The 20,704-nt window shown below is 44.7% G+C and overlaps 1 protein-coding gene across 5 annotated transcripts; it reads left to right on the top strand.

Moving 5' to 3' along the window:
• Positions 1–2,833: 2,833 nt before the first annotated feature.
• NCOA4 (nuclear receptor coactivator 4) lies at positions 2,834–20,412 on the top strand. 5 transcript variants are annotated; one of them, XM_081861206.1, is made up of 10 exons: positions 2,834–2,978; positions 14,235–14,386; positions 14,790–14,930; positions 15,107–15,195; positions 15,638–15,746; positions 15,972–16,049; positions 16,901–17,044; positions 17,211–18,197; positions 18,404–18,493; positions 19,256–20,412. In XM_081861206.1, exons 2-10 carry the CDS (start codon positions 14,237–14,239, stop codon positions 19,259–19,261), a joined length of 1,794 nt encoding a protein of 597 aa, XP_081717332.1. In that variant the 5' UTR covers positions 2,834–2,978; positions 14,235–14,236; the 3' UTR covers positions 19,262–20,412. The 5 variants fall into 5 exon arrangements, with proteins under 5 accessions (XP_081717332.1, XP_081717328.1, XP_081717330.1 ...); XM_081861202.1 differs by having other exon boundaries at positions 16,898–17,044; XM_081861204.1 differs by having other exon boundaries at positions 2,892–2,990; positions 16,898–17,044.
• The last annotated feature ends 292 nt before the right edge of the window (positions 20,413–20,704 follow it).

Raw genomic sequence — 20,704 nt, 5'->3', positions numbered from 1 at the left:
GAGAAGGGAAGTCCAGGAATATCAATAAAATCCTTTGCAAATGTAGGAAGGTGTGCTTATTTTAATACTGGAATTCTGGAAATGAGATTTGGGAAATGAGATTTGAGTTCATGGCTGAGCTGAAATTTGAACCTAGGGCCAACCCTGCAATCCTTACTCACAAACGAGACTACCAACTAGAACAGCTGACTTTCCAAAGTTGCCTTTTTCCATTTTGGTTTGTGGTGGGATGCCTCCCAGCAAGTTCTTCCGCAGACCGTTGTGCAACTTACCGTTACATCTGAAATGTATGGAAAATAAGGTCCGAAAAATATTTGGGGCGCTTCATCCTGATTGGTTTGCAGGCTGGTAAGATGGAAGTTATGGGACGCGGGTGGTGCTGTGGGTTAAACCACAGAGCCTAGAAGAAGAAGAGTTTGGATTTGATATCCCATCTTTCACTCCCTTTAAGGAGTCTCAAAGCGGCTAACATTCTCCTTTCCTTTCCTCCCCCACAACAAACACTCTGTGAGGTGAGTGGGGCTGAGAGACTTCAAAGAAGTGTGACTGGCCCAAGGTCACCCAGCAGCTGCATGTGGAGGAGCAGAGACGCGAACCCGGTTCCCCAGATTACGAGACTACCGCTCTTAACCACTACACCACACTGGCTCACACTGGCAAGCCTAGGACTTGCCGAGCTCCTGTTGCTCGGTCCCTGCTCCTGCCAACCTAGCAGTTCGAAAGCACGTCAAACTGCAAGTAAATAAAAAGGTACCGCTCTGGTGGGAAGGTAAACGGTGTTTCCGTGTGCTGCTCTGGTTTGCCAGAAGCGGCTTAGTCATGCTGGCCACATGACCCAGAAGCTGTATGCTGGCTCCCTCGGCCAATAAAGCGAGATGAGCGCCGCAACCCCAGAGTCGGCCACGACTGGACCTAATGGTCAGGGGTCCCTTTACCTTTACCTTAAGATGGAAGTTGGCTATTTAAGGAGCATTCATTTTTATTTGTGTGTGTGAAATTAGGTGATGTTGCACCAAACACGTGTTATCACATACTTTCCAGTCCATTTCTCCATCCAGTCTTTTGAGGAAGCGTGTTTCTTGTGTTAGAGCTCCCCATCAACTATAATCGTGTAACCTGAATTTGCCAGAGACGGACTGGAGGTGCCTGTTGATTTCTGCGCTGAATAGAGGGAGGAAAGCCTCTTTCTCAGCAGCCACCATGGAAACACAGAACGGAGGCAGAACAGTATCCTCCTCAAACAGGAGGCAGGAAGCTTGTGTTTGCATACGGGCTCCAGAAATGGGGTTTCCCCTCTTCCTTGACCGGCAGGAAAATGCAGGCAAGTAGGCCTTATTGCAAGCTAGTAAAAATTACCTTCAGGGTATATAGAGAGAGAAAAATAAAAAAAGAAAGTGAGGTTAGAGGGAGACAAAAAAACACTCAACACACAACCCTGCATCTGAAATAAGGACAGCAACCATTCACAAAGCAGCATTGACATGTCACTCAATGCACGATGAACAGCAACAACGGGGGGAAAAGATAGACGTAACATTTTACAAGGACAGGAACACCATGGACAGAATAATTGCCACACACAGGAAGAGCAAGGATATAGTTTGACTGCCTCGCTTGTATTCTATAAATTATTTAATGTGTTAACACGAATAGAAGTTATTAATATTGCAGTTGTTGTATAAGGAATTATTATTTTGACTGGAATGCAATTGAAATTAGTAAGAGTTTGGAACGCAGAAATAAAGAAAATAATCAAACCATCAATTCTAGCATGCGGGAGGCCACCTAAATTATATACAGAATTTGGGATTTGAACAATTGGTGTTAGTAATTGTATTAGTAATTGATGTATGGAAGTGAGAACTGGACCATAAAGAAGGCTGATTGCCGAAGAATTGATGCTTTTGAATTATGGTGCTGGATGAGACTCTTGAGAGTCCCATGGACTGCAAGAAGATCAAACCGATCCATTCTGAAGGAAATCAGCCCTGAGTGCTCACTGGAAGGACAGATCGTGAAGCTGAAGCTCCAATACTTTGGGCACCTCATGAGAAGAGAAGACTCCCTGGAAAAGACCCTGATGTTGGGAAAGATGGAGGGCACAAGGAGAAGGGGACGGCAGAGGACGATATGGTTGGATAGTATTCTTGAAGCTACCAGCATGAGTTTGACCAAACTGCAGGAGGCAGTGGAGGACAGGAGTGCCTGGCGTGCTCTGGTCCATGGGGTCACGAAGAGTCGGACATGACTAAACGACTAAAAAACAACAAGAATTGTATTCTAATTTGGTACTGTTATAATGAGGCTATTATTGGATTGAAATTGAAAATTAATGAAAATTATTATAAAAAAGCGGTGTTGACACATATATCATGGCAATGGTGAGTAAATGCAAGCTTGTTTTTCCAACACTGTCCAACTGTCATTTAATTCAGTCTACAAGCTCTTAGGAAATGCTTGTTCGTTTGCTTTTATTTTGCTAAATTTGTATACCGCCCTTCATCCAAAGGCCACAGGGGGGTTTACAACGCAAAACACATCATATAATAACAAATAATAATGACCCCTACACGACACATTTTTTAAAAAAAGCTTAGTAAGCCCGAGGCCGAGGCCGAGGCCAAGGGGAAAGTCTTGAACCAAACAACCTCCCCGGCTATTTCTTTGAGCTACGAGCTATTTTCCAGCCTGCTTTACGTAAAGAGGAGGTGGAAGCGACGTCGCCCACAATTGAGTCCGGGCAGCGGCTTCTGGAGGCGCGAGTGCGCATGCTTCTCCTCCCGGGCGCTTCCGTTGGTGCCGCTGAGGGGGCGGCCGAATACCGTCACCCGTAGGCGCCGGGCCTCCGCGGAAATCTCGCGATATCTTGCCCCCGCTCCACCCCGCGAACTCTCTTTTCCGGCCTGAGCTCCTTGAGGGGAAAGTCGCTTCGTCGGGGATTTTCGCCTTTGCGACGGCCGCTGTCTGCAGGTTGCCGGGTGAGACAGAAGGTGGGAGCCGCGGGTTGGGAGGAAGGGCCGCTGTCCGACGTGAGGGTGTTGAGGGAGGTGGGGCGGAGAAGCTCGCCTTGACTTATATTGCCCTCCGCTTTCCGTCCCAGGAGCCGGTTACGTAACTGCACGTGGGAAGAGTCCAACGCGTGTCAGTCTTTCTTGGCGTTCACCGTGAAATGTAACGCCTAGGCCCTGCGTTGCTTCCTGATGCTGAAAGTGTCTGGTATTTCTGCGGTTGGGGATTGAACATAAGCCCCTCCCCCTGCCAAATAAAATTAAAAAAAATGTTTTGGGTGTCGTTGGGGGCCTAAGAAAACCCGTGGCGAGGGTGGCTCACATTCTCACCTGTTTATTAATGCCATTTATCGATCGCATTCATAGCCCAAGCAGCTCAAAATGCATGCAATGTTCTGCTCATTTAACCCCAACAACAACCAGTGGTTTTGGGGGTACTCAAGGGTACGCAGTACCAGCAGCTCCCCCAACAGTTCATCTTAAAAGTGTGGCACTTACTGTAACAACTTCATGGTCAGTACCAGTACCATATTTTTCCTTTAAAAAAGCAGTGACAACAACCTTGTGAGGTAGGCTAGGCAGAGAGGCAGCGAGTAGCCCAAGGCCACCCAGTGAGTTTCATGACCCAAGTGGGGGATTTGAACATGGGTCTCCCTGGTGCTCGTTCCTGTGAGAGGGTCTGGATTCATATATTGGCTACACAGTATTGATGCTCTTAAACAATGCTGGGCGGACTTATGTCTTACAGGATTTCCTTTGTTGTCATTGTTTTTACTTGATCCAGCAACTGGAACATTGTGGGGGGACAGGATGGGAAATTATATTTTTAGAATTAAGATGACAAGCCTGTTGCTTTTCAGTAGCAGAACTGGGTTCATAGCAATCTCCACTTGGTTTTCTTCATTTTAGCCATCTAATTGAGGATGAGGTGGGAGCTTTGCTGCTGCTATCGTTAAATAATCTGAGAGTCCAACTCTTGCAAGTCTACCATAAATTGCCCAGATCTCAACCTACCTTCAACCCACCTTGGTAGATGATTTTGAATATACAGCTATCCTTATCCCTCAGTCTAGCCTCACCACATCAGCAAAATTGGAATTATGATGCCCTGTACCACATAGGAAGGGTGGAATCATGATCTCTGTCTTTTATATATAAATCCAAACATTGGACATGATCAAGCTAGAGTTAAGTGTTTCGCTGGTTGGTTACTTATATTAGGAATTAAGAGGCAGTGGTGGCAAGCTGTAGCTGATGTGGATAGGGGAAAGTTGCTACACAGTGCAATTGTTGTCTAGTACGGTTGTTATGGAGTGGGTGGGGTTGCCTCTCAAAAAGGCCAGAACTTCCCTGGCAGGTGCAGCCATACCTTGCAATTCCTTGCGTGGTATGATTGCAGCACCAGTCTCTCTGGTGCATTACTGAAAGCTTTGAGGTTACAGTGGCTGGTGCAATTCTTGTCTTCAAAATAATTTGGTTGCAGATGTGAGTGTCATGGTAGATACAGCAGGGCTGTATACCCCGCCAGATGGGTGGAGTATAAATAATAACAATAATATAATATGCTTATCACTACAGTTGGGCACAGGGAGAACTTTCAGCCCCTGCTAAGAAGCAAGAATGTAGAACTGCATGACAGCAAGAGCTATTTAAATGTTTGAGATTAAGTGTCTGCATGCTGAAAGCTAGAGGGAAATGGAGTTGTGGGATATAAGATTATCTTGGGCTTTGAAAAGGGAGAGAAATTTCTTTAAGGGAAACGGCATTTACATTCATCTCTGCTTAATACTCTCTCACCCTGGTATCAAGGTAAAGGAAATTTAGGAAAGGAACTTATGAAATCCCAGCTCTGCCTTAGTGATGACATAGTGGCCTGTGTGCATCTCAGGAAGCTTCACTTGCACAGCAGTTAGGAGTAATTATTTTCAGCAGCAGCCTTCCCTATTGCCTACTATTCTCCTAAAAGCTAGAATTGGGACTTTGTCATAGTGCTGGAAGTGATGTGTGTAGAAAATTGGGAAGTGCATGCATTTAAGAGTCTCTGAATCTTGGTCTTAGTATAAAAGCCACTTACCACACCTTCCGGAGTTTGCATATTAAAAATACTGGTATATGCTTCAGCAGATTTAGTTTCTTGTGAAATAACAACAAAACCATACATCTATAATTCAAGAACCAATTAATCTTCAACCTGTCTTGTTTCTTCCCACCAATGTTCTGTGTTGGGGGTAAAAGGAAGTATACTTGGTTTCAGTGATATATGTTTATTAAAAGTTGAGTCCTGTTGTTGAGACATGGGCAAGTGGCTTTTTGTTGAAGCTTCTGGGTTTTTAGGGGAAATTCCTGAGGCTTTATGCTGCAGCTTTTATTTGCATGTGTTTTATGTTTTTCTCTCTTGTATTGGATTAAGAGGAAAGGTTGTCAAAATAGAACAAAGTTGTTTTTTCCCTTTGGTCTCTTTTTAATAGAAACACATAGATAATGGAAAACTGGCAAGTCATAAAGTAGGTGACTTGATGATTCTGTAAGAATATAATCTTGTGTTTACGAGCATGCGAAGAATGTGACCACAAAACCTTTCAGGCACCACATGTTTTGAAGGTGGGATTGGATTTGCAGTCCCTTCAAAATGATTTGTTGGAAAACCACACAGAGCATTATGTGTCTATTAAAATAGAGGAGCACTGGGTAACATGAAGTGGTTGTGTTTATTTTACTTCACATTATATCTCAAATATGCCCCCCCCCATTGCTGCACACACAGTAAGGATATAACCCCATGCATGTACTGGCTGTGATGGGGATACTCCAGTTCCTAGTTATAACCTTAGAAAATACTATTAGTGTTAGGACAGACAGTTGTCAAGAATGTCAGTGTTAACTTCCTTTTGCTTTGATAGGCTTTGTCTGGCGTGTGCAAGTTGTATCCCTTCCAGTCCCTTCCAATTTGGATCCCTTCCAATCGGGATTCAGGCCTCACCATGGGACTGAAACTGCCTTGGTCGCGCTGGTTGATGATCTCCGGCGGGCTAGGGACAAAGGTGAGAGCTGTTTCCTAGTTCTGCTGGATCTCTCAGCGGCCTTTGACACCATCGACCTTAACATCCTTCTGGACCGTCTAGAGGGGCTGGGAGCTGGGGGCACTGTTATACAGTGGTTCCGCTCCTTCCTCCTGGGCCGTGTCCAGAAGGTGGTGGTGGGGGGTGAGGGTTCAGACCCCTGGGCTCTCACTTGTGGGGTGCCTCAGGGTTCTGTCCTCTCCCCCATGCTTTTTAATATCTATATGAAGCCGCTGGGAGAGAACATCAGGGGGTTTGGACTGGGTGTTCATCAGTATGCAGATGACACCCAGCTCTACCTCTCCTTTAAATCAGAACCAGTGAAGGCGGTGAAGGTCCTGTGTGAGTGCCTGGAGGCAGTTGGAGGTTGGATGGCGGCTAACAGATTGAGGTTGAATCCTGACAAGACAGAAGTACTGTTTTTGGGGGACAGGAGGCGGGCAGGTGTGGAGGATTCCCTGGTCCTGAATGGGGTAACTGTGCCCCTGAAGGACCAGGTGCGCAGCCTGGGAGTCATTTTGGACTCACAGCTGTCCATGGAGGCGCAGATTAACTCTGTGTCCAGGGCAGCTGTCTACCAGCTCCACCTGGTACGCAGGCTAAGACCCTACCTCCCCGCGGACTGTCTCGCCAGAGTGGTGCATGCTCTAGTTATCTCACGCTTGGACTACTGCAATGCGCTCTACGTGGGGCTACCTTTGAAGATGACCCGGAAACTGCAATTAATCCAGAATGCGGCAGCTAGACTGGTGACTGGGAGTGGCCGCCGGGACCACATAACACCGGTTCTGAGAGATCTGCATTGGCTCCCAGTACGTTTCCGAGCACGATTCAAAGTGTTGGTGCTGACCTTTAAAGCCCTAAACGGCCTCGGTCCTGTATACCTGAAGGAGCGTCTCCACCCCCATCGTTCAGCCCGGACACTGAGATCCAGCACCGAGGGCCTTCTGGCGGTTCCCTCATTGCGAGAAGTGAGGCTACAGGGAACCAGACAGAGGGCCTTCTCGGTAGTGGCGCCCGCCCTGTGGAACGCCCTCCCATCAGATGTCAAAGAGATAAAGAATTACCTGACGTTCAGAAGACATCTTAAGGCAGCCCTGTTCAGGGATGTTTTTAATATGTAATGCTGTATTGTTTTTAATACTGATTGGGAGCCGCCCAGAGTGGCTGGGGAAACTCAGCCAGATGGGCGGGGTATAAATAATAAATTATTATTATTATTATTATTATTATTATTATTATTATTATTATTATAGTATGGAGCAGGGAATGTCTTTAGCTTGTAAACAGTCTCTTGACTATAAGGTTCACTGGGCAGTTCCCCCCTTTCCTTGTAGGTCCCAAGTGACTGACATAAATACTGTATGTGTGGGTAAGTTGGCTTGGTCTTTCCTTTCCCCTCCTTCCTCCAACCCCTCATGAACACCACGAGTCTTTGCATGGGGATCCTCCAGACTGTGTGAGGGGCAGTCCAAGCTCACAAAGTTGGATTCCACCCATAGTTTTTATTTGCCTTGTGCTCTTTGTTTTTAAGAAGCTGGGCAGGAAGAAGTTATATGGGAAGAAGTGTTTGGTTTTTAGTTTCAAGCGAACAGAGCATTAATTAGGTTTAGTAAAAAATGATGTTGCTACTGGAATATCTGACACAGACATACTTAATGGTGCATGTAAAGCAGTTGTATCCATACAGTATTCCTTGTGGTTGCATGCAGTTACTTGGTTAACTATTCGTGCTCATGTAGATGGGAAGGGGAGGACTTAGCTATGCTGGAAATTTAGGTTCTCTAACATAACACAGTGCCAGAATATAGGAGGCGGGAGGCCTGTGGTATTGCTAATAAGTGCTTCTTTCCACAACATACTTTAGAAATGATATATTCTATGAAACAGGAACACAATGTTGCAAGAGTTGCAGTTCCTCTTGTAATGAACCTAAAATATCTTCTAGTTCCATTATAGAGGGTTGTTTGAACTAACTTGTACCTATACGTCTGCTTTCAGTCTTTGGCACAGTGAGTTGTGTGTTTCAAGGAAAGGCCATGTTGCTTTTCGGAACATCCTGACCCATTTTGTCTGCATATGTAACACAGCTTCTTCTTCTTGTGTTTTGGTCCTACAATCATTAACAATCCTTGAGCTTTTGTGGAAGTCTCGTGACTTATAGGATCTATAGTTTGTTGACTATAGTTGACTATGGAGTTAGGATACATTTCAGAAGGTAAGGTAGCTTAGAGCTCATATGTGGGAGGTGTTTTGGAATAGAAAGGGTTGCCATATTTCAAAGGGTGAAAATTTGGACACAAAAGTTGTTGAGCTATTTTTAAGGAGACTTCTGGCAGATATGACACTCAAGCTATTTCCACCCAGACACTGTTTCCAACTGCCGTATTCTGGCTATGCCCGGGAATTCCGGACGTATGGCAACCCTAGAATAGGAGAAACTTGGGAGAGGTGGCTTCTCGGCCTTTTGGCTAAGATCAAGTGTAGGATATCTGCTTCCTTGTCCTGATGAGTGGGTAATCTGGAACATTCCTATTATTAAAGTCTGCATGCTGCTTGTGATATGTGTGAACATGCTGCCATTATTATTATTATTATTATTATTATTATTATTATTATACCACCCTATACCCACAGGTCTCAGGGCGGTTCACAGGATGAAATCAGAATATAAAACCACAAAATACAGAATCAAAATAAAAACAACTGAAGTCAGCCTTAACCCTATCTGAAGTCAAATATCACAAGAACTCTGATATCTCCTCACATACAGATGCCAGTGAGATCATAGCATGGTAGAGTTTGGACCTTGAGGGTAATCCAGCCCCTTGCAGTGCACATTTTGTTTTCCAAGTAGTACCAAACAAGAAATAATTCCATTATACACATGTCTGTGCTTGAATTATGTAAGCTTTGTCAGGTAGGGAATAACAGTGGGATATATTGCAACATTTTGTGGTTTAAGCTGGCAGCTGGATATTAGTATGATTCTTCAGGCAAAACAAACTAAACCTAGAATGATCTCACTGAACACCTGCATTAAGCAGGCAAGAAGGACTGTCATCTTGTAAGCAATTAACTAAAAACATTGTTGAGTAATGCAGGTTTATTTAAATGCTGATTATGGATAATAAGGACTACATTTGACAAAACTACTCGTAGTTTGTCCCACAAATGCTTAGCAGACAAACTTGCAAAAGAATTATGTTATCTGCAGCCTTAATTGGCTTAACATTTTAATTTGTTTCATTTGATCATTCAAGTATTGCTGCAGTAAAATAAAGAAAGAAATAGGAAGGGGTATAAACCACTTATATGCCCAGGGTTGGCTGCAAAAGTACAAATGGTGAAAGTTGAGCTAATAGTTTATATTTGATTTTTGGGTGTATGCTACACTTGTTGATTTGAGAGAAGGCTGGTGTGTTGTTGTGTCTGGAGTGCTCAGCAATAACGTTCACCTGATGGCCTTGGAAAATTTGTGCCCTCACAACTTTGTGCCCTAACTTTGTAGGCTGGTTGAGATGATAGAATTGGGTGGCTGGGGTAGAATATACTGGGGTATATTGCCTTCAGCTCTTGGAGGAAAAGAGGTGTGAATAAGTGTAAAAATAATTTATTATATACTAAAAATGTGCTAGAGACGCAGGTGGCGCTGTGGGTTAAACCACAGAGCCTAGGGCTTGCCGATCAGAAGGTCAGCGGTTCAAATCTCTGTGACAGGGTGAGCTCCCGTTGCTTGGTCCCAGCTCCTGCCCACCTAGCAGTTCAAAAGCACGTCAAAGTGCAAGTAGATAAATAGGTACCACTCCGGTGGGAAGGTAAACGGCGTTTCCGTGTGCTGCTCTGGTTTGCCAGAAACGGCTTAGTCATGTTGGCCACATGACCCGGAAGCTGTATGCCGGCTCCCTCGGCCAATAAAGCGAGATGAGCGCCGCAACCCCAGAGTTGGCCACGACTAGACCTAATGGTCAGGGGTCCCTTTAAAGGTAAAGGTACCCCTGCCCGTACGGGCCAGTCTTGACAGACTCTGGGGTTGGTGTGCCCATCTCACTCAAGAGGCCGGGGACCAGCGCTGTCCGGAGACACTTCCGGGTCACGTGGCCAGCGTGACAAGCTGCATCTGGCGAGCCAGCGCAGCACACGGAAACGCCGTTTACCTTCCCGCCAGTAAGCGGTCCCTATTTATCTACTTGCACCTGGGGGTGCTTTCAAACTGCTAGGTTGGCAGGCGCTGGGACTGAGCAGTGGGAGCGCACCCCGCCGCGGGGATTCGAACCGCCGACCTTTCGATCAGCAAGCCCTAGGCACTGAGGCTTTTACCCACAGCGCCACCCGCGTGCACAGGGGTCCCTTTACCCCTTACTAAAAATGAACTTCTTTCAAACACGGAGTCTTCCATAGTCAAAACAGCACTACTTACACAGGGAGCAAGTTTTGGGGGGGAGCACCATGAATTGCAGAAGTAACAGAATCTTTTGAGAGTGTACTTCCTCAGGGTTGACTCTTAATAGCTACATGAGGGCGATGTATGCTCTGCGCACATGGATTGCTGGCTGGCTGTTGGTGGGGAATGGAGTGCCCTGGAAAATGGTCTGGCAAGCTGGCTGGAAGGCTGAACAGGAGCACGCCACCATGTGTGATTTTGTATCACTGGGCTTTGGATGGTAATTCTAATAGCCACACTTACTGGGCTGGTTTGGACACCTAATCCTATTCATGTTCTCTTGCAACATTTAAAGATGCCTCATACCGAGCTGGACCATAAATCCATCTAGCTCAGTAGAAGGAAACCTGTGCTTCGAAACCTAGACACTTGGCAGGGGCTGATAGAAGTTGAAGTCCAAGCTGGCTAATGGTTTTTTTTTTTTTGGGGGGGGGGTGCAAGTTACAGTCCCAACAGCAACTGATGCAGCTCTACACCCCCCCCCCCCCGCACACCCTTAGCCAATACCGGCTCTTCTGTAAGTGGATGCCTGCAGAAACATTTCTCAATCCTGAGATTCTTTCAATCGGGGCTTCAACGTGGCACTTTTGCCCTTGAGGAAGGAAGGAAGTTGTGCGTGCCTGTCAAATGTGCATATAGGATCAGGCCAATGGTTGCATTTTGGAGGGGCCGTAGGGGAAGCGCTTGGCATAACAAAGGCTTGAAGAAACAGGCCTCTTTTAATGCACACCTTTTGGTAGTCCCAAGATTGAAACCTAATTAAGAATGCCACATTTCTGTGTCTCTCTCTTTAGTGGATAACTTTCCAGTAAGTTGAAGGCATGTGTGTGCAGTAAGTAGTCTTTAGCTATTGTTGTAAAACAAAATCTGCTATTTTCCCCTTGTGGGGTATCCAGGAGCCCGTATAACTCTTATAACACTATGTTAAGAATTTTCTTTCCTGATATGCCGTTTCTAAAGTTCTAACACTGAAACCAGTATCCTTCTAAGCTTCCAAAAGATGGCATCTGCTATCTTTTATGTGTTTATAGCACATATATGCAAGCACTACTTCACATTTTGGACATTCATAGATGTAAGGCCATATCTTCCTTTGGCCAGCAATATAGTTTGAAGACACACTTTTGTGCACGAATGTTTAATAATTTTAAAAGGGACACTGTGACTCTTTACTGGAGAAACAATGGGGCTATATTTGACATGCTTGTGGGAAATGCTTTTTGCATCATTTTCAAAGAGTGGCCATTGTGGCCCGACTTTCGTGCCGGATCTCCTCCGGCTCAGGAGAGCTGGCCGTCTCTGCACACTTTACTGGATGCCATATTTCAAACACTGTGCAGAAGCAATGTACAGTACAGTGGTACCTCAGGTTAAGTACTTAATTCGTTCCGGAGGTCTGTTCTTAACCTGAAACTGTTCTTAACCTGAAGCACCACTTTAGCCAATGGGGCAACCTGCTGCCGCTGCGCCGCCACTGCACGATTTCTGTTCTCATCCTGAAGCAAAGTTCATAACCCGAAGTATTATTTCTGGGTTAGCGGAGTCTGTAACCTAAAGCCGAGGTACCACTGTATAAATAAAAGGAAACATGCATGATAACCCCTAAACCAAGCCTTAGGTTCCACATGAAGCGTTGGAATATGGCAGTAGCTCTGGCCGCACCCAAACCATCTTAGAGATGGTCCTGTGAACCACCCTGAGACCTGCGGGTATAGGGCGCTATACAGATTTTATTATTATTCATAATAGTCGTAAATCTACAAAGGCAGGCATGCGCCTAGTGGCAGATCCTCTTTTAGGAGGCGGATTTCCCCCTCGTTGGAACAAGCCTACGTGCCTCTCGGTTCCATTTGCATTTGCATTTGGCCTTTCGCCCCCGATCTGCAGGACGGATCGGGCTCCCTCCCCGCGAGAGTTGCTGGGCAGTTTTCAAGCCTCCCCCCTCCCCCCCCCCTGCGCGAAGACGTGCAAGGCTCCGTCCCAGCTGTGGCGGCCCTGGCCACGTGGGCGTGGAGGGCGGGAGGGGGGAGGAGCCGGGGGCCGGGCCCGGAATGTGCTCTGGGAAGCAGGCGCCTTTAAAGCAGCCTTGCGCTGGGCGGATAGCGTTATCTCGTGCTGCAGGCGCCGGCCCCTGGCTCGGGAGGAAGCGGCCCTCGTCCTCCCTAGAAACGTGAGAGACCGGTGCATAAGGTATGCAGGATTGCAGGGCGGGAGGGAAGCGAAGGGGCAGCCCAAGGCAGCCAAAATGGTCCCAAGGATGCACAATTGGGATCAAGCCCTCTTCCGGGAGAAATGTGCACAGGGCCGGCCGCCTCGGATGCAAGGAAACAGAGAAGCGCCCGGCTCTGAAAACTGCACACGCGAGCAAACCCCCTGGATCTTAGCGGGGAGATAAGCGGAGCACCGGGCTGCCGAGGTTGCCTGGTTTCATTTCGCGTGCTGGTTAATATTAACAGAAGCTGCTGCTCGTTTCCACATTCCTCAGGAGTGCAGGGGCCAGAAGTCTTGATTTCTTTACAGGCTACGTCTGCTTCGCTGATCTGCTACTTGGAGCAAGGTTCATGCTCGTTAAGCTCTGAGTCTACTCACTGAGTAAAACTTGGCCGAGTGGCACCTATTATTCTTAAAGCTGGTGTCTGAATTCTTTGCTGGATTTACATTCGAAAGAATGCCAGTAGCATAGACTGGCTGTGAGCATGCCCAGGATTTTTGTTGGGGAGGGGGAGTTGTGGAGCTTTTAAGGGGAGATCACGGATAAAAATTCCCCCAAAAAGAAGATATCAGGGGACAGGCCCCTGCCTCCCCTTGGCTATGCCCATGTCTTTGAGGCATCTTAAACTGAACTAAATTTTAGTTCTGTGTGCTGGGAACCACATCTGTGTCATCTTGAGTTCAATGATGGAAGAAAAGAGGGGTGAAAATGTAATAAAATAAAAAGTAATGGGGCTGAAAACTAAAACAACAACAACAAAAGAGTGCAATATACATCTTCCCTCAAAAACATGGCCTATTGCAGACAATAGAATTTCTGTTAAGTAAGTGTAGGACTGCTGCTTTAATCACCCAAATGAAAGAAAAACAACAACAACAAATTGCTTCAAGGGGCATGGAATATGGCCTTGTGGAATTGAACTGGGGGCTGGTATTGAAAAGCTGGTCCCTGCTGGGTTCTGGAAAGTGCAGGTGATTTGCTTTAATAGGGGAAAACATTTATTGAAACATTCTGTCCAATTACAATCTGAAGTCCTGTAAAACATATTTGAGTTTGTTGGTTGTGTAACTTGACTCTAGGAATGTGCTAGTATCGTGGGTGTCTGAAAGAATATTTTAAGAGTTTTTGGGAAGCCTATGTACAACTTGAATTTATAATCTGTGGTCATGAGCATTAGTTAAACTTGTTGTGAGCAAGGCAGGAGTGTGCAAAGATGATAGAAGCCATCTCTGAAGCCAGATGGATAATGCAGCTGCTGCTTCCACCTAACAAATACTGGAAGTGTTGATCTGTTGAAAATGCAGAGGTCAGGGACTGGGAAAGAAAAGACTAACAGCACAATTAAGACAGACTTGGGTTGCAAGAATCCTTGGGCACAAATATGCTGGCTGGGGGGCAAAATTATCTAGAATAGTGAAAACAATATTGTGCAGTCTGTTGCCCATTTCATTCTCCTTTGTTTGTTTGAGTGGGGCATATTGGCACATTATTTTTTGTGTTTCTCTTTTTAGAAATGTCAAGGATGAGTCTACCCCAAGAGACAAGTGCAAGCTCCAGCAGCAAGGAACCCCTTGTCAAGTGTCTTCGGGCTAAGAAGGACTTGGAGACAGCAATTGCTGGAGTAGTCAAGGCTGAACAGCAAGTTAAAGACAACTGGAGAGAGGTATTTGGGGGACAGGAAGGGGAAGAAATAAATAAAAAAATCCCATAGCTGATTCTGGAGGTTATCATCTTGATGCTGCTCCATGTATACTAAAGCATCACATATGTAGCAGCACCTCCTGCTTTACTATACCTGAATACTTCATCATTCCTCATCAATGCCAGGAAGGAATACTATAAATGCATCTTGTGGCAGTGTTGGGAGCCTTGGAGAAGGGTCAGTTGTTTGCTAACTATCTCTTGAAATGTTCCACGTTGAAATGGGGGCCCACCACTGCATGAAGTACAAACAACTTGGCATAACAATGATATTAAATGGGCTTTGGTTGATTCTACTTCAGACACATGTGGCTTAGAACTAGTCATAAGAACAGTGATCTAATCCAGCATTTTTTATCTTACAGGTGAAAGCTCAAATTCACAGCTGCATCAGCCGCCACCTGGAATGCTTGCGCAGCCGTGAAGTTTGGTTGCTTGAGCAGGTGGATCTCATTCAGCAGCTGAAAGAGGAAGCCTTGCAACAGCAGGCCCAGCAACTCTGTTGGGTAAGGTCTAACCGTACACTTAGTTCAGTTTATGCTTGAAACTCTTGGTTCAGATCTACAGTAATTTAGCCTTGAGTATGTGCTAATTGTGATTGGCAGAACACCATACTGAGCCTTGCGGAAGTTGGCTCTTGATGTTCACAGTGAAGTCACGTATAGTCCTTTGTCTCTTGCAGTTGTTAGGACAGTTCAATTGCCTCATCCATCAGCTGGAGCAGCCTCACAGTAACGACCTTGCCAATCAAATTTCGGCGTGTTTGGAGAGGTAAGCAAATCTATTGAATTCATCTGACTGCCAGGCTTAGAATTACTAAAATTACAAGGTGTGTTTCACACCATTATCAGTGGTATGAGATTGCATACAATTTATTTTCCTGCAAAATAGAATCTCCAATTTCCTAATGTGTCTTGAAAATATTGAACTACAGATTTAAAAATGGTGACCTTGGAAAGTGACTGACCTATGTGTGTCTTGGTTTTGATTTGTTGATCAAATTCATAAGGACCTGAGAGGCCTAATATCCTTGGCACAGTTCAAAATAGGTCACGAAGGCCTTGTTTTCAGCAGGATCTGCTCAACTTTTTTTATCTAATGAACAGTGGCTTCATTTTGGGGCTATGGAAAATAATGTTCATGATCATTTGCTTTTTAAGTTTGAGTGCTTGATGCATATTTTCTCTTTCCCCCCACCCCACCCCTTTGACAGGCTGGGCAATTTAACTCTCCAACCAGAAGAAAATTCCATTCTGAGCTTTGAGGCGAATATGCCATTCCTTCGTGAGGCCATCACATCTTTTGGCTCAATCACAACAATGGTGAGTAGAGGATTTCCTCAAGGGTGTGGGATCTGTTCTATGTATCTGCCACTTGGAAGCCTATAATCAGTAGCTACAATCCTGAAGGGCTGCATAAGTTCATGGTTTTCAACATGTTATTGGCTTGAAAAATTCCAGAGTTTTAAAATGACAAGCTCAGTAAGAAGTAAGTTACAACCAGTAAGTTTATCATAATTCTGACTTGCTCTGTGTATTTAAAAATAGCAAACCTCTGATGATGAAGAAGACTACACTCCATGGATTTCTGGGAAGAACTGCCCTGTGCCAGCCATACTTGAGCAGGTAGAGTTAAAAGTTGTTTCCTGCATGATAGCAGCAGAATAGAAGTATCTACCAGCATTTCATTGTGGGTTCTGTGACTTGAGAGACTTAACAGAAGGCTTGATTAGAGGTACAGGACCAAGTGTGCTTGCTGTGACCTTACAATCCAGGAACAGGGAACGTCTTCCAGAACATGCCCAACTGCCCCATATCTGACATCAGATGTGGAGCAGGTAAAGGAAGTTGCTGCAAAGAAAGAGTTCAAATTGCCATTTAGTAAGTGGGACTTGCATTCAGTGCCTTTCCAACTTTGTGCCAAATGGAAGCCTTGCTGGGAATGGCTACAACTCCAGAGTTCCTGATTTCTGCCAAAAGCAGGGCTTGTGCAGGCACTGTTTGAATCCATACTACCTGAAAAGTGGTTTGAACTCATGGTGATGGTGGGTGGCTGTGCCCACGTCAAAATTGCTAGCAGGAGGTGGGGAAGTTCAGGATCTGGAGAGCAGGCCCACCCCTATTCTGACTTTTCAGGGCGATTACCTTTTGCATGCCCCATAAGCGAGCATGCCTTTCATCTGTAGAGAGTTGCTACAATATTTAGAACTCTTACGTATTTCCTGTGAATAGCTATCATGCCATGACCCACCAATTATGGCACTTGATAATAGGTCTAAACTGAGCATGCTGTGCAAATTCACAACAAATCTGATTCTAAAAGTGTTTCCTGCTCAAATGTTGAAAGAATCCCTTCATAAATCTGTCAGGCTCCAATGACGGTTTGGTTGTTCCTTGGGGTGGTGGTAGTTTTTTCCTGGTGATCTCCAACCAGAACTGAATGTGTAACAATAAGTTTGCTGTTGTGATGTTAGCAGAAGCCGCCTTCTGGAACTGTGGGGTGCCCACTCTCTGACTGGCTTCTTGGAAGTAAATCTGACAGTGCCTGCTCTGGTCCACATGTTCCTAGCAAGAACTACGAAGACTGGCTCTTGAAAACACATTCACCAGGGACCAACCAGGTAAAGTATTCTAATTGATTACAGTACTTGGGGAAAAAGTAAGTTTTAGAACTGGTGGGATGTCTCATTTTACATTTTCTTCATTACACCAAGGTGCAAATGGTATCTTGTTAATTGAACTTTTTCCTGGAAGTTTTTAACGTTTGGTATCAATTTTGTTTGCCAGGATTTAAAGTCTCCCAAAATGTGTTACTTGGAGCAAGCTTGGGGAAATCTGAGAAACTTGGAGAATTGGCTCTTGCAGAACCAACAAGAAGGATCTCCTGAGAAAATGGATTCACGCCGGCGCAAAAGTTCCACCTCCACAGTCAGTTCCTCTTTTTCCATTGAAAAGATAGATGAGTTGGAGCTCCTGGAGCAGGAAGAGATGGATCTTTCTGACTGGCTGCTTACGCCTTCTGAATCGGAAAACACGAATGCCTTGGAGAAGTGGGAATGTGTGTTTAAGCCCTTTAGGGAGGAATACAATATCAGCGATTGGCTCCCCAAAGCCGATTCCTGCAACAATTGTTGTGGCACCCAGGCCAAGGGTATAGAAATAGAAAACCTTGGCAATCTCAGGTGCCTCGGTGAGCACCTGGAAGGGAAGAAATCGTCCACCAATGATGCCTGGCTTCTGCAGCCCTCTTTCAAAGTCGAAGATGTATGCAGAGCCAATGAGCCATGTTCTAGCTTTTCAGAGTGTGTGTGCGATGGAAACTGTGAGAAGGAAGCTCTGTGCAAGTGGCTTCTTCGGAAGGAAGGCAAGGATAAAAATGGAGTGCCAGTAGGACAAACACCTAGCTCCATCACTGAGCCTGGTGAAGCTAAGCCTCCCCTGAACAACTGGCTCTATCCTTCTCAGCAGCTGGGGGAGGAACCGGTCCCTTCTGCAAGCGAACAGGACAGTCCCGATATTCTAAAACCACTGAAAGAATTGCTTGAAACCCCATTATCAGCCTGGCTAGCCACGCCAGAGGCCATAGTATTGGGTGCAGAGGAGAAAGCAAGCAGGGAGAAAGCAGAAGTGAGTTGCAAGAGTTCTCTTCTGGAGCTTCTAGAACCATTCCACCTCCCTCTTAATGTAAACAGCTGGGTGTTGTCTTCAGCGAACACAGACTCTTCCAGTCAGCCTCCTGCAGAAGACAAATGGCTGCAACGCAAGAAGGCACACGTATGTATTAACACTCAACTGTCTCTGGCTCCTTTAGCATTACATTTTTTAAATACCTCCTACAAGTTCCTTGAAAGTCTGTGGTGAGCAGTCTTAGCTTCTTAAGATTACTTTTTAGTGCCACTTGCAGCTTGTTCAAAAATACAGGATTAGCATGGTGGGTCACACTAGGCGCAGCTTAATGAGAAATCTGCCTTTTATTCCAGGACTACGGCCTTCCTACAGTGTGTGACCTCTTTGCATGTATGAAGCTGAATGGAGAGAGAGAGAAATGGCTATATCAGAATCCTCTACAGGTAACCATTCAGCTGCCATTTCTCATTTTAGCAAGAGTCTTTTAACACCTTTCCTTTGATAAGCTTGTTTATTCACCTCCAAGGTTTCAAGCAGCCAAAGTTCCTAAAAACTTGAGGGATCAAACATTACCATCCCTGGTTCCTTGAACTATGAATCATTGTTGTAACCCAGTCATTTTGCCCTGTGTTCCTTGGATCTTTAAGCAAGACTTGGACTAGTTTTTAAAGTTCTATATCTACAGTTTAGATTTTTGTGATGAAAAAAGGTGGCCGTATTCTCGAAACTGAATACTCTTGTGATGGAATGGGTAGTGATGACAATCTGCAATGCTGGGTGTCACTACTCAGTTGCTCTGTAACAGTTCGCCCACATTGACCTTCAGACGAGGGAATTTCCTTGCTCTGGAGTTTCTGTAGGTTTATCTTCTGTTAGCCACATGGCATGTTTGAAGGGAGAGGGGAAAGTTTAATGTGCATATGATGGCATTGTGTAGGCATAGACTAACTGTTGCACTGGTCTATGAACCCTTATCCAGGTCAATTGCTTCAGGAATGTACACTGCAAAGTACGTAGCCCACAACTAGGATCTGCTGATACAGAGTACGTTTAACCTTTCAAGGATATCATGGGTGTAGTTACACAATTCCAGCAATATTAATGTTTCCAGTAATTGAATCTAATAAGACAGGTGCATTTGAAAAAAAGATTTGTGTTTTGTGTAGCTTCTGTTCTAATGTAACAATTCTGGATTGCATTTCTAGATGTGAAAAACCTGGACTGTTTGAAGAGTTACCTTTTTGCTGATCATCGCACATTTGTACTGACTGCAATCTACTGCATTTATGTGGCTGATTCATCTGCCTCTTCCAAACTTCACTTTAAAGCTGTATGTAGCTGAGTTATGGTTGTCAACTTTGGGCTGTGGATTTGACTCATGCCACAAAGAAGCAACTGTATGCATCCTAGGGGCCTATGAAATGAAGATCTTTCCCTGGCTGGTCACATGGAAGTCAGTGCTTTGAAATATCTTCCTGATAATATTTGGAGTACACATGGCACAAAAGACTCTTGCTTCCTGTTCCATGACTGCTGAGTAGAGGATTTAGAAGTAAACTCTAACTTAGACCCCAGGGAGGGAAAACTCCTTTTATTTAGCAAACCTATCCTTTATTTTAAACAACTCCTGGTTGTAAATATATTAGACATTTTAGACCAATATATTTAAAGTGTTCCTGCTCTTATGCAACAATGATTGTTTTAGAGCTTCATACCATACCAAGTGGTTAAAATGTTCTATTTTCTTGGAATGGATCCTATGCCAAACAGATCAGAAGCTTCCCAGTAACTTGGTGCCAACCTTAAGTTGTGGAAATTGACCAGGATTCAAGTGGTGTCTAGGTATTCTAAAGCACATTGCTATTTAATGCAAATTTAACTTCCATGTTTCTTAACTTTATACTATTATTGATACATTTAGATTAAGTAGATTTAGGTGTTTGGGGTAAAGAAAATGTTGCTTAAGTACAACCTTAATACCACTTGCCTTGTATCACAGGATATTGAGGCATTTCTGAGAAGCTCTGATCTTTGTCAAAAAATCATCTTAAAGTGCTCTTTGACTGGTGTGAGTAGACTGATCTAAACTACTGAAAACTATATAAACTTAGGCCTTCAGTAGCAAAAGGGTTATTGTCACCTGTCTTTATCCAGTGCACTCCTTTAATTGCAGTAGTAGTTTGAGCCATTTAATGGAAATGTGTGGCTTTTGAATGTTTAACAAACCTCAGATAGTTGACCTGAAATGAATGATGAAAATGGAGTGTCTTTATCAAGTCCTAAAAATTGCTCTCTCTTCATCAGTTCAATATTTCCTGATGCTGATTAAGTCTTTCCATTAAACCATTGCTGTGAACAAAAACCAAGTTTCGTCTTTGCATACTTCTGTTTCTTCATGGGAGATTTTGTGAAAATGTTATAAACAGGGTACATACACAGAAACAGTGGCAACTTCTTAGTTTGACATGTGCAGACTTTGTATAATTATATGGCTTGCATGTGTATACTAGAAAATACTGACAACTCAATCCGAGTTAAGTTTCTTAGAAAGCTGAATCATTTGGAATTGCAGAGTAATTGCTAGTAGAGGAATTGCTAGTAAGGCACAGTTGGGCATTATGTGGCAGCATAGAGCTCATGCGCCAGCACCATAA

Source organism: Podarcis erhardii (assembly GCF_964252035.2).
Source record: "Podarcis erhardii genome assembly, chromosome: 5".
Lineage (NCBI taxonomy): Eukaryota > Metazoa > Chordata > Lepidosauria > Squamata > Lacertidae > Podarcis > Podarcis erhardii.
Note: the sequence above shows the minus strand (reverse complement) of the source record. Positions and strands in the feature narration are given on the sequence as shown.

Bases quoted from the DNA above. Each gene is read 5' to 3' on its own strand.
- NCOA4 (XM_081861202.1), top strand. From the start codon at position 14,237: ATGTCAAGGATGAGTCTACCCCAAGAGACAAGTGCAAGCTCCAGCAGC. The intron at 14,931-15,106 runs GTAAGGTCTAAC...TGTCTCTTGCAG, and splicing joins AGGCCCAGCAACTCTGTTGG to TTGTTAGGACAGTTCAATTG. The intron at 15,196-15,637 runs GTAAGCAAATCT...CCCCTTTGACAG, and splicing joins ATTTCGGCGTGTTTGGAGAG to GCTGGGCAATTTAACTCTCC.